This window comes from Cetorhinus maximus, chromosome 2 (assembly GCF_964194155.1).
Source record: "Cetorhinus maximus chromosome 2, sCetMax3.hap1.1, whole genome shotgun sequence".
Taxonomy (NCBI): domain Eukaryota; kingdom Metazoa; phylum Chordata; class Chondrichthyes; order Lamniformes; family Cetorhinidae; genus Cetorhinus; species Cetorhinus maximus.
In genome coordinates, this window is record NC_135880.1 from 69893700 (window position 1) to 69908342 (window position 14643).

Consider the following 14643-nt stretch of genomic DNA (forward strand, 5'->3'; position numbering starts at 1 on the left):
CTAGACTCGACTGCCCCAGACCAGACCCAACCCGACTCAACTGCCCCAGACCCGACCCGGCTCGACTCGACTGCCCCAGACCCGACCCGGCTCGACTCAACTGCCCCAGACCCGACCCAACTCGTCTGCCCCAGACCCGACCCGACTGGACTACCCAGACCAGTCCCGACTTGACTACCCAACCCGACCCGGCTCGGCTCGACTCGACTGCCCCGGACCCGACCCGGCTCAACTCGACTGCCCCTGACCCGACCCAGCTTGACTTGACTCGACTGCCCCGGACCCGACCCAGCTCGACTCGACTCGAGTGCCCCAGACCCGACCCGACCCGACTCGACTGCCCCGGACCCGACCCGGCTCGACTCGATCAACTGCCCCGGACCCGACCCGGCTCGGCTCGACTCGACTCGACTGCTCCGGACCCGACCCGGCTCGACTGCCCCGGACCCGCCCCGGCTCGACTTGTCTCGACTGCCCCGGACCCGACCCGGCTCAACTCGACTGCCCCAGACCCGACCCAGCTCGACTCGACTCGACTGCCCCGGACTCGACTCGACTCGACTGCCCCAGACCCGACCCGACCCGACCCGACTCGACTGCCCCGGACCCGACCCGGCTCTACTCGATCAACTGCCCCGGACCCGACCCGGCTCGACTCAACTCGACTGCTCCGGACCCGACCCAGCTCGACTGCCCCGGACCCGACCCAGCTCGACTCGACTCGACTGCCCCGGACCCGACCCGGCTCGGCTCGACTCGACTGCTCCGGACCCGACCCAGCTCGACTGCCCTGGACCCGACCCAGCTCGACTCGACTCGACTGCCCTGGACCCGACCCAGCTCGACTCGACTCGACTGCCCCAGACCCGACCCGGATCGACTCGACTCGACTGCCCCAGACCCGACCCGGATCGACTCGACTCGACTGCCCCAGACCCGACCCGGCTCGACTCGACTGCCCCAGACCCGACCCAACTCGTCTGCCCCAGACCCGACCCGACTGGACTACCCAGACCAGTCCCAACTCGACTACCCGACCCGACCCAGCTCAACTCGACTGCCCCAGTCCCGACCCGGCTCAACTCGACTGCCCCGGACCCGGCTCGACTGCCCCGGACCCGACCCGGCTCGACTCGACTGCCCCGGACCCGACCCGGCTCGACTCGACTGCCCCGGACCCGACCCGGCTCGACTCGACTGCCCCGGACCCGGCTCGACTGCCCAGGACCCGACCCGGCTTGACTCGACTCGACTGCCCCGGACCCGACCCGGCTCGACTCGACTGCCCCGGACCCGGCTCGACTTGACTGCCCCGGACCCGGCTCGGCTCGACTAGACTGCCCTGGACCCGGCTCGACTCGACTGCCCCGGACCCGGCTCGACTCGACTCGACTGCCCCGGACCCGGCTCGGCTCGACTCGACTGCCCCGGACCCGGCTCGACTCGACTCGACTGCCCCGGACCCGACCCGACTCGACTCGACTGCCCCGGAACCGACCCGACCCGGCTGCCCCGGACTCGATTCGACTACCCAGACCTAATTTGACTCAACTACCCCAGACCCAACCCCACTCGACTACCCCAGACTCGACTCAATTCGTCTACCCCAGACCGGACCCGACTCGACTACCCAGACCTGACCCGACTCGACTCGACTCTATAACCCCAGACCTGACCCGACTCGACTCGAAAACCCAGACTCGACTCGACTCAACTCGACTACCCAGATCCACTCCGACTTGACTCGACTACCCCAGACCCGACCCAACTCGACTTGACTACCCCAGAGCTGACCTGACCTGACTCGACTACCTAGACTTAACTCAACTCAACTACCCAGATCCACTCCGACTGACTCAACTACCCCAGACCCAACCCGACTTGACTCAACTACCCCAGACCCAACCCGACTCGACTAGACTACCCCAGACCGTATCCGAGCCGACTCAACTGCCCCAGACCTGACAGGACTTTACTCGACTGCCCCAGACCTGACAGGACTTTACTCGACTGCCCCAGACCTGACAGGACTTTACTCGACTGCCCCAGACCTGACAGGACTTTACTCGACTGCCCCAGACTTGACAGGACTTTACTCGACTGCCCCAGATCCGACTCGACCACCCAGACCAGACCCGACTCGACTCGAATACCCCAGACCAGACCCGACTCGACTCGAATACCCCAGACCAGACCCGACTCGACTCGAATACCCCAGACCAGACCCCACTCGACTCGAATACCCCAGACCGTATCCGAGCCGACTCAACTGCCCCAGACCTGACAGGACTTTACTCGACTGCCCCAGACCTGACAGGACTTTACTCGACTGCCCCAGACCTGACAGGACTTTACTTGACTGCCCCAGACTTGACAGGACTTTACTCGACTGCCCCAGACCCGACTCGACCACCCAGACCAGACCCGACTTGACTCGAATACCCCAGACCAGACCCGACTCAACTCGAATACCCCAGACCAGACCCGACTCGACTCGAATACCCCAGACCAGACCCGACTCAACTCGAATACCCCAGACCAGACCCGACTCGACTCGAATACCCCAGACCAGACCCGACTCGAATACCCCAGAGCTGACCTGACCTGACTCGACTACCTAGACTTGACTCAACTCAACTCAACTACCCAGATCCACTCCAACTGACTCAACTACCCCAGACCCAACCCGACTTGACTCAACTACCCCAGACCCAACCCGACTCGACTAGACTACCCCAGACCGTATCCGAGCCGACTCAACTGCCCCAGACCTGACAGGACTTTACTCGACTGCCCCAGACCTGACAGGACTTTACTCGACTGCCCCAGACCTGACAGGACTTTACTCGACTGCCCCAGACTTGACAGGACTTTACTCGACTGCCCCAGACCCGACTCGACCACCCAGACCAGACCCGACTCGACTCGAATACCCCAGACCAGACCCGACTCGACTCGAATACCCCAGACCAGACCCCACTCGACTCGAATACCCCAGACCGTATCCGAGCCGACTCAACTGCCCCAGACCTGACAGGACTTTACTCGACTGCCCCAGACCTGACAGGACTTTACTCGACTGCCCCAGACCTGACAGGACTTTACTTGACTGCCCCAGACTTGACAGGACTTTACTCGACTGCCCCAGACCCGACTCAACCACCCAGACCAGACCCGACTCGACTTGAATACCCCAGACCAGACCCGACTCAACTCGAATACCCCAGACCAGACCCGACTCGACTCGAATACCCCAGACCAGACCCGACTCGACTCGAATACCCCAGACCAGACCCGACTCGACTCGAATACCCCAGACCAGACCAGACCCGACTCGACTGCCCCAGACCCGACCCGACTCGACTGCCCCAGACCTGAGTAGAGTGGCAGCAGTGTATACCATCTACAAGATGCACTGCAGCAACTCACCAAGGCTCCTTTGACAGCACTTTACAAACTGGCGACCTCTACCACCCAAAGGAACAAGGGCAGTGGATGCATGGGAGCATCACGACCTGCTATTTCCCCTCCAAGCCATACGCCATCCTGACTTGGAACTTTATCACAATTTCTTCGCTGTTGCTGCTTGAAAATCCTGGAACTCTTCCTAACAGCACTGTGGGTCTACCTACACTACATGGATTGCAGTGATTGAAGAAAGCAGTTCACCGCCACCTTCTTGACGGCAATTAGGGATGGGCAACAAATACTGACCTCGCCAGTGACTACATTCTGCGACAGAATTGTAAAACATGAGTGGTTTGTCTTATGAGGAAAGGTTGAGACGGTTGGGCCTACACTCATTGGAGTTTAGAAGATTAAGAAGTGATCTTATTGAAACATGCAAGAGTCTGAGGGTGCTTGACAGGGTAGACACTGAGGGTGTTTCTCCTTATGAGAGACCCAAGAACTGGGGGCATGGTTTCAAAATAAGGGGGCCACCAGTTAAGATGGAAATTAGAAGACATTTCTTGCAGAGGGTTGTTAGTCTTTGGAATTCTTTTTCACAGAGAGCAGTGGAGGCTGAGTCATTGAATATGTTATGGGTTGAGTTAGACAGTTTTTTGATCCACAAGGGAGTTAAGGGTTATGGGGGGCAGGCAGGAAAGTGGAGTTAAGGCCACGATCAGATCAGCCGTGATCATATTAAATGGCGACTCAGGCTCGGGTAGTTGATTGGCCTACTCCTGCTCCAATTTCTTCTGTACTTGTGTAAATTCCAGAACATCATGAACCACTGTGTGTAAAACAAAAACAAATTTCCACAGTTCTTTGTAGTACCCTCTGACTAAGATTACTTAACCCAACACAGACCATGCTGACTGAACCTGAGATCTTACTGATTTGTATGAGTCAGGCTGCAGTACTGATCCATCATTAGGGAATGGGAAATTAATCAGTTTCAAAAGGTAAATTTCAAATATTCAAACTGCCAAGTTAAATGAAATTCTTTATGAAAAATAATACAGTATTGGATATTGCCTTAGATTTATTCTTTATAATATCAAACCAGATGCTAACCTGAGGAACTTTCTGGTTAGTCACCTATATAATCTGCTAAAAATACAGCAGACAATTTTCACACATTAGGACAGTGCGAGTGACTTGAATGGCGCCACTATATCCACTGCAGTGGCACTGAAAAAGCTCCTCATGATGTTGAACACCGTCAGTTTGGTTTTGATAATGTGTAACGCAATGCTTTATCGATCAGTTGGTCCTGTAGGAGTACGCTGGATAATTTAATATTTAATATGAATAATAGAGGACAGGTTAACATGCTGAAATTTATATTAACCTCTCAATTGAAATCATTTCATGGTTCAAATACAAAATGCTGCCAAAGATACTACACTAACTGAGCAATTATCATGGGATATGCCCAGAGTACTTGGCCTAGACCCAACATGTCAAAGTTCTTTTTCAACAATAAGTATTTAACATGAAAAGCTGAGGCAGTGTACATTGTAAAAATGAGGATGTGTGTTTTGCTAGATGCTCTCAATGAGCAAAAGACAATCTATAACACATTCAGTTTTCGTAATTCTCTAAGAATTATCAAGACCAAAAGAAATTATTAAATGAAATTTCAAGCAAAAGTTATAAAGTAATTCAGTAATTCACTGGTCAGGCATCTTTCTTTGTTATGCTTGGTAAGTCTTGTGTCTGTTCACTCGAGCTCACTTATGGTAGAAAGCAGTTTTTCAGCAGCTGCTATCATGTTTGCTCCTTTTCTCCATGAACCCTACTAAAAGAATATGTGATAAATAGCAACTGATAATCCTCCCAGGTTAGGGGTGAGGCTAATACCCTGCCATTTATTTTGAGGTGTAAATATCTAGTGGTGATCACCCAGTACAGATTCTGGCAGTGTTTGCGGGGTCACTTCTTTTACATGGTGCCATTAGCTGTGAATCATGGGTGCCTGCTAACCCCAATATGCTGGAAAACTAGCTCTGGCACCTCCTCCCCCTTCACAAAGGACAGCCTTCCTTGGTTGTCAGGTATCTGACATACATATTTTTTTATTCATTCATGGGCTGTGGGCTTGCTGGCTGGGCCAACATTTTATTGCACGTCCCCCTAATTGCCCTTGAGAAGGTGATGATGAGCTGCCTTCTTGAACTGCTGCAGTCCACGTGGTGTAGGTACACCCACAGTCCTGTTAGAAAGGGAGTTCCAGGATTTTGACCCAGCGACAGTGAAGGAGCGGCGGGCGATATATTTCCAAGTCAGGATGATGAGTGACTTGGAGGGGAACTTCCAGGTGGTGTTGTTCCCATCTATCTGCTGCCCTTGTCCTTCTAGTTGGTAGTGGTTGTGGGTTTGGAAGTCGCTGTCGAAGGAGCCTTGGTGAATTCCTGTAGTGCATCTTGTAGCTGCTACTGTGCATCGGTGGTGGAGTGAATGTTTGTGGATGTGGTGCCAATCAAGCGGGCTGCTTTGTCCTGAATGTTCTCAAGCTTCTTGAGCATTGTGGGAGCTGCGCTCATCCAGGCAAGTGGGGAGTATTCCATCACACTCCTGACTTGTGCCTGTAGATGGTGGTCAGGAGGTGAGTTACTCGTCGCACAATTCCCAGCCTCTGACCTGCTCTTGTGGCCACAGTATTTATATGGCTAGTCCAGTTCAGTTTCCACCCCTAGTAATGCAAGTAGCTGCCACAGTAATTAAAATTAAGGAACCCCCTCCTAACCCTGCATGCACTGGCGATTTCCAGTAAGTGCATTCTGGCATTTATGTTGGGATGCTGTTCCTACGAATTTCTGGAGCCATTGAAAAATCATAACCATTAGGTTAACTTCAAACAACATTGTAATCAGATATATTTTAGGCTTTGATGGCAATCGTTAACTTCTATTGATTTCACTTTGACAAATGACAGGTCGCCGCCAGTAGATTACGAAAAAATCAATTGACTCAGTAATTCAGCCATTTGGTATTTTGTATATTGAACTAATGCTGCTTGGTTTGAATTACTGAAGGAATTAACATAACAGATTATTTTAAGTACTGCATTACAGAAATTCACCATTGTTCCCAGTACTTTTTTAAAAAACTATTGTCTGTTTTTCATGTGTGATAATGGAATGCACACTATTTCATCTGTATGCCAAAAACAAATACTACTTGATCTAATGTTTTTTTTCCTCCCAATTTGTAGTGTCTCACTTGGAAGAAGCAATTGACTGGCCTGGAGAGAAATTAAAGCTGGGCCAAGTTTCTGGAGTTGCACTGGATTCCAAAAATAACCTAGTCATTTTTCACAGAGGAAACCATGTGTGGGATGAGAAGTACGTAAGTTGGCTGTGAACAGTTACTTTGTAATTTAATGTTTTAATATGCAGACAATGCTCTTACCTGCTGCAAGAGCAATCCAGTGCTCGAGATGTGAATAAAAATGTATTCTACAGAGCCTTGCAATCTTAATACAAACTTGTTGTTTTAATCGAATCAAACAGCACAAAAGAAGGCCATTCAGCCCATTGTGCTTGTGCTGGCTCTTTGAGAGATCTATCCAAATAGTCCCACTTGTCCTCTATTTTCCCATCGTCCTGCATATTTTGCCTTTTCAAGTGAAAATCCAATTTTCATTTACTTTTGAGTCTACATCAGTCGTCCTTTCTGGCAGTGCATTTCAGATCATAACTAACTGCAGGAAAAAATAATTACCTCAACACCCCTCTGGTTCTATTGCCAATTTCCTTACATTCCTCCTGCCAGCAGAAACAGTTTCTCCTTATTTACTGTATCAAAACCCCCACATAATTTTGAACACCCCTTTAAATTTCCCCTTAAATGTCTCTGCTGTAAGGAGGACAATCCCAGCTTATCCACCTCGTCTTTCTACATAACTAAATTTATGTTGTCATTCTGTTGGATAGGGTTATTGGTTAAAATTTGGAGAATAAGGTTTTTACTGTTCATCATTTGTAGGGGAACCACAATCATTACTAACATTCATGATTTCACTACAAATGGCGAACAAAAGAAATCGCATTTCCTACTGTTTTTTAAATAAAACAAGTACATTTAAAGGGACAAAAGGAAGGTGCCGGTGGTTCAGTGGTAACATTGCCTCTGAATCAGAACGTTGTGCGTTCAAGTTATGATAAAACACCACCAGAGTTGTAATGTAGCTCTACATCCCACTTGCAAAAGTTTTAAGTTATGAAGATTAATATTTGGACCAATAATTGGTTTCTATTAACAGGGTGAACATTGTTTATGAAATATAATTTAACAGGTATTAAAAGTAAACAACGATGTTGTGAGAATGGATTTTTAAAATATTTTTGGGGAATATTGTGTTGTTCTGTAGTGAAGGCTAGGTGTCTGTGTGAGTGTGTGTATGATTTAATTACTCTGGGCAAGAGATTGATAGGAGTCAGGTTGTCTGGGAGGTTTAAAACATGAAAAGGATAGGTGTTAAGTTTGAGGTACAAGTAAATAGATTAGATCTAACATTTGCATTTTCAGATAATGGAGAGTTTGTTTGAATATCAAAGGGAGTCAAAGATGACAAGAAACCTGTTTGCATCTTGCAGGAGTTCCATAGGTAAATAGTAGTGGGGTATGATATTTTATTGACCTGAAAACAAAGACAAGATAGAGACATCAAAGATTTTATATTTGGAAGGATTTGAGTTTCAAAGAGGTGTGAGAACAATGGAACCTGAGATGAAAGGGAAAGAAAAAGGTATTTTAGAGTTACTGTGGAGAGCTTAGAGGCTGATGGCTGGAGCTGTTTGAGCTGTTGAGCTATAGCTGGAGCTCTAGGAGAGGAGAGGATGCCATTTGAATCAGCCATCCAGCCAAGCCAGAAAAGTCTTGGGCTGCAATAAGCAGTTTTATTCTGAAGTGGATCCACCGCAGAGCAGAAGAGGGTAGAGGTCATGTGGCATGCCTTTATTGAAGCTACAGCAGTTTGCCTTGTGTAATATTACTGGATTTTTTTGTGGTTAGCATCTATAAGGGAGTATTGCCTGGCGATGTTCACTTGTGGGTTTGACTAAATACAGAGCCCTTTTTGGGGAATGTTTTTAAAACTAACCTTAATTATATAACTGCAATCTTGTGTGCTTAAGTTTTTTTTTATTCTGGTTCATAGAACTTTTACTTTTAATTTTTAAAATCCCAAAAGTGTTACTGGAGCTCTTACTGCAGAGATCGGTATGTCATCGTCTTGTTTTCAGAATACAAAGAAAGCATGTGGGCCGTAAGCCAAGTTTCCCTCTGGGATTTGGTTTGTGCAGCAATTAACACCGGCTGTGGTCATAACAATATTATTCATTCCATTTGGAAACAGCTCATAAAACCCCCTTATTGAGGTGCTGCTGTGGAGTAAAAATGATAATTAAAATTGCCAACAATACCAATATCCTTGCACTTAGAACATATAGAACATAAATTAACAGTCAGAGTTGATATAGTTTGGGTACACAATTAGTTTATGTTTTAGAAATTGAGAGCTTTGGCTAAGTGGTAAGACTCATCTCTGAATCAAAAGGTTGTATACTCAAGTCCCATTCCAGAATTTTGAGCACATTATTTAGGCCAGAACACCATTGCAGTGCTGAGGCATTATTGGAGGTGTCATCTTTCAAATGTGACTTTAATCCAAAGCCCCTCTGCCTCTTCAGTTGGATGACAAAGATCCTGCAGCACTTTTCATAGATTTGTTTCTGTTCCTGGTCATCATTTATTCCTCCACTAATACCTAAAGCAGATTTTCTGGTCATTTATTTCATTACAGCTTAGGGGTCCTTACTATGTACAAATTAGCTGCTACGATTCCTACTGGATGACAGCAAATACATTTCAAAAGTATTTAAATGGTTGTAAAGTATTTTGGGATAGCCTAACATTGCGAAAGGAATATAGGAACAGGAGAAGGCCTTTTAGCCCTTGAGCCATTCAATTACATCATGTCTAACCGGTATCTTAACCCTGTTTACCCACATTGGTTCCACCATCCCTTATCACCCTTACTTCATAACAATCGATCAATCACGGTTTTGAAACTGAGTCACTTTATAAATGTATTCTTTCTTTCTTTAAATTAATAAAAATACAACAATTCAAAATCAGGTTTGTAAGTTAGTAAAAGGGTCAGCCATTTTATTTAAGGTTTGATATATACAAGTTTTATGATTTTATTCTGTGTTGTTGCAAACTTTTTTTGTCAGTATGTTGTAGAATTTGAAGGGAGAAGTTTGATAATACTATGAACCAGTGATAGAAATGCTCCTGATAGGTCATTAGTCTGGTCCCTATTTACCACCTCACGTTTCACAAAATATTTATTGCAAATCTAACTTGATGGACCCCAACAAGGAGTAATTTCTCTCTAGCTGTGCTTGAATGTCAGTCTCATATTATGATAGGGAGAGAGGCAAACCTGAACTCCTTTATTTTCTCATTGTCTGTCCCTAAGTGCAGGTGTTTTAATTTTTGAAATAGGCTGTGGCTTGTTCCCTCCAAATCCTCTGAGAGGTCAATTTTTAAGTGACAAGTAGTAAATTCTCCTTAGAGTTAAATCAGAAGCATAGTTTATTCCTACATTCAAACTCAGGGATAGTCACAACTTCACAAGTGTGCGCGCGCATACACACGCACACACACACACACACACACACAAGCAAACACTAACAAGATAGGAAAGAGGAGCTTTTACAACAATGAACAACTTAAAAGGAAAAGAACCACAAATATGGATATGAGTTCGCTTAATTGCCATCCACTAGAAAGGCAGAGTCCAGTGAGGGTTCCTTCATGGAGGAATTATAGTTCAGGCACGTTCAGCTAGCTGAAGCAGGAGTTGCAGAATTCCTTTAAAGTTGATGGTGACGTAGTGAGATGAGGTTGGTATACAGAGACATGTTCTGCTCGGCAGGCAATGGCAGGAATCTTCTAGAGAAACAGGCTTCGAGGAGGCTTTAACTTGATGTAGGCTATTGGACAGCCTGGAGCCCTGCTTTGATGTTTGTAAACTGGTGGTTAAACAGCGACTGATTTGCAAACCTAGAAATGTAATATTAAAACTTTCCAAAGGTCAGAAGCTTAGGTCATATGACGTTGCCCCTGAATGAGTCAGTTGCAGGCTAACAAGCAGCTTCTATGCCTCTGGTCGAAATCCATTGTTCACCCTAGGAAATACTTTGTTTCTATTAGTGCCTCTGCAGGTATAACGAATTTTGATGCTTCTCCCTTTGTTATAGGACTAGGCTGGGGAGACAGATCATCTGCTGGTCCTCGATTTTTTTGATTGTAATGTGTCCTCACAGTGAGAGGTGTAAGATTCCACAAGGATGAGGGTTGAGCTTTTGTCCTGTTTCTGCTATTGGAAATTTCCAGAAGCTGCAGCCAACTTGCAAATTTTGTGACTTGTAACAGCCATCTTTTAGTTCAGCAAAGCCCATTTCTAAATCAAATAAAGTAAGGTTTGATTCAAACATTTTATGATCTCTTTCATTCTTGGAGACATGACACCATTTAAAATGATGATGGCTATAATATTCTTGATCTTGTTGTGCTAACACAATATTTACTGAGTCTGCTGAGGTAAGGAAAACATCAACTTTATTGAAACACATTTTACTCTGAGCTACTTCTCACCACTAGGTTGTACAAGAGAGACAAAGACAATGAGACATTGCATCACTTCCTGTGAGGATGTATGCTGTCTCATTAGCATATCACATGGTTAGAATTAACCCCTTTTACTACATCTCCCCCAAGTCTCTGACTTCAGTTTCTTTGTTTTGTAGGGACAATCTCGGTGGTGGTTTCACTAGATTACACGAATAGTTCCTCAGCTCTTTTGGTGGAGAGTCGAGGTCTGAGTCCTCTGGGTGATTTCTCAGACTTTGCTGAGCAGAAGGAGAATTAATAGATGAATCATGTTCACCAGCATGGTAGTCATCTGGATTGGTAGATGAATGCAGCATGTCTGGTTTGTTCAATTTTGTAGATGACTGCTTTGACTATGTAGAAGGTTCCTTCTGTGTGACAACGAGGGCACATCTATTCCGTCTCCCTGTACCATTGTCTGTTTGGATGAGATAGGACCGTGGATGTGGTGTCAGTTCAGCCATTTATCCATAACAAGCTTGGTCTCAGATCCAAACTGCCTTTCCTGATTGGAGGTCTGGCAGGTTGCGTACATTGTTTCTCATAGTTCCACATCTGGCTGGAAAATTACTCATCCTCTTTCTCCCTCACCTTGTCAAGTCATCAACTTCTACATGCGGCATGAGTTTGTGGGGAAGAGTAGGGAGTTGAGTTCTCAGCCTCCTTCTCATTAGAAGTTCACATGGTGCTAAACCATTTTGGTGTGGAGCTGGAACAATAGCTCAGAAGTGCAAAGTGGATGCAATCGTTATTCAGTAATGCTTTCATTGTACACACTCCTCTTTCAGCTTCACCATTGACTTGAGGGTATCTTGGTGAGCTGGTAGTATAACAAATTCATACAATGCTTTGAACCCTTTAAAGTATTCATTGACAAGCTGCAGTCCATTGTCTGAGATCACAAGGTCTGGGATTCCATGTGTTGCAAAAATCTCCTTTAATGATGTAATCACTGCTTCAGAAGTGTGTGCCTGAAGTTGCTTAACAAGTATCCACCTGGATAGTAGTCTACTATGATCGAGAACATTTTTACCTCTGTGTCCAAAGAGGTCCATCCCAAGACATTCCCATGGTATGGAAAGGAAGATGACATCAGTGGTTCTCTTGTCTCCTGATGATGAATAGCATCAGTAATACAGTTTGATATCATCCCTTCCAACGGCTTTGAGCAACCTGGCCAACAAACAGAATACCTCGCTCTGGCTCAACATTTTAAGATGCCCAAATGTTCTTTGTGCAATAATTGCAATGTATTCAGTCTCAGAATTCTCAGGATAACCAATCTCATGTCATAGATGAGTAAATCATCAACAACGCTGAAGTGTCTTCTCTGTTCATAGTATTGTCTGAGAATGGCATTGTGTAGCATGTATGCTGGCCATCCTTTAATACAGTACTCTCTGACCTGAGCACATTCTTCAGATTTCTGTGAATCCCTGATTTTGTTCAGTCACTGAGTTGTTGCTGGTAGAGTTTGGTTGTTGTCGATGCAAAGGTTTCGATCTCTCCAACGAGGGCTATATCACCTTGTTCAGGTCTTTACACTGGGGAATGGGATAAAGCATCTGCTGTGGTCTGCTGTTTTCCTGGAATGTACTCTGTCGTTGCATCAAACCTCATCATTCTCAGTCTGAATTGTTGTACTTGTGGAGAAATTTTTGCTAACTCCTTAGAATTTAAGTGTGTCACCAAGGGTTGTTTGTGGTCTGTCTCTATCTTGAAGTGGGGACCAAGAACATAATCTGCAAAATTTCACAAGCAGCTAATGCATCTTTCTGTATCATTGCCTCTGTTCAGTATCTTGTTAGTCCACGGGATGTGTAGTAAATAGCTTTCCATCTGTCTGTATCTGAAAGAATACTGTTTCCAATCCTGGAGAAGATGCATCTGCAGCAATGTGGGTAGCTCTGGGTCATAGTGACCTAAAATATTAGGTGATATCAGCATCTCTTTGATTTTCTCGAAAGATCTCTGTTGTGCTTCCTTCCCAGCAGCATATATTGCTTGTCATAACAGCGGACGTAGTGGCTCATTGACAGCAGTTAGATTGGGCAAGAACATTCCGGCTTGGTTTACCATACCCATGAATCTATGGAGCTCAGTCACATTCCAAGGAGCTAGAAATTCCTTGATTGCTCTCAGCTTCTATGGATCAATTCTGACACCGGATGTATCCACAATATGCCCAAGGAATTTGACAGTTGACTGCAAGAATTTGCATTTGCTGTTGAGTGTAAGTCCTGCTTCCTGTAGGCATGCCAGCACTGCTCGCATTCTAGCCTCATGTCCTGTCTGAGTGGGTGCATGGATAAGGACAAAATGCATGTGACATGCAACATCATCCTATCCTTCTGGGATACTTGACATTGTCCTCTGGAAAATTTCTGGCGCTGATGCGATGCTGAAGGGTAATCTGTTGAAACAAAACCTCCCAAATTGTGAAATGAAGGTTGTGAGCAACTTAGACTCTCCTCCAAGGAGTAGTTGCTAAAAACCACTGTTTGCATCTAGCTTCATGAAGGTTGAACTCTCTCCCAATTTTGCTAAGCTCTTGTCCACAGACAACATGGGAAGAACTTCACGTTCAACTGCTTTGTTCAGGTGGGTAAGAGCTATGAAATTCTGGTAAATCAATTGGGTTTTGGCACTGGGACCATCCCCAAGCACCAGCTGGTTGTTTCTGTCACAGGTAAAATAACCCCTGCTTCAACATACGAGTCAATTTCCGTCTTTATCTTTAGCAAGAGTAGATGACGAACTTTCCTGGGTGTAAGCAGACATACTGACTTCATTGCAGGACATAGAGTTATGTGGTATGCTGTCTTCAGCTTTCCTAGCCCTGTGAACAGCTGTAGAAATTCAGCTCTGAAGTGTTTAGGCTGATCTTCTCAACTTTCCAGTTCCTCTACTCTGCAAATCAGATGTAAGTCAAGAGTGAACAGCTCTGGTTCAGGATTATATATAAAGTCTCGGTAATTTTTTTTTCCTTTCTATATTGTAGGGTTGCATTCAATTTTCCTATGACCCTCTCTACCATAATGGATGAGGGTAATGATTTTGAATTAAAATGTCATGGATCCTTGCAGCTTTCATAAATCTCTGAATGCAGAAATCTTGTCCTGAACCTATTCATGTCGCCACAATGGTGTCTGCTGTGTCCTGCCTCTTGGGGTGCTATTTATGTTTTCTAATGCAACTTGCAGCTGGATCACAGTTCTTGTTACGTAGTGATATTCGTGTCTGCTTTCTATTATTGCAAGATTATAAATGGTTTCTTTCAAGCCTAAAGGACATTATAATAGGAATCCCCTATTTAGAAAAGAAAGTTTTCTTTTAAGCCAGGATGATGTGATTTTGTTCCCATGCATCTGCTGACTTTCTCCTTCTAGGTGGTAGAGGTTATGGGTTTGGAAGGTGTTGTCGAAGTAGCCTTGGAAAGTTGCTGTCGTGCATCTCATAGATGGTACACACTGCTGCCACTGTGCGTTGGTGGTGGAGGGACTGAATGTT

At 45.9% G+C, this 14643-nt stretch overlaps 1 protein-coding gene across 3 annotated transcripts in view; it reads left to right on the plus strand.

Annotated features, from left to right (window-relative positions):
• pam (peptidylglycine alpha-amidating monooxygenase) overlaps positions 1-14643 on the plus strand; it is a 353785-nt gene that overhangs the window by 278203 nt on the left and 60939 nt on the right. For all 3 annotated transcript variants that reach the window (XM_078565974.1, XM_078565966.1, XM_078565978.1), the window contains one exon: positions 6665-6794. In XM_078565974.1, coding sequence (XP_078422100.1) covers positions 6665-6794 — 130 coding nt within the window. The remainder of the gene's footprint in view (positions 1-6664; positions 6795-14643) is intronic.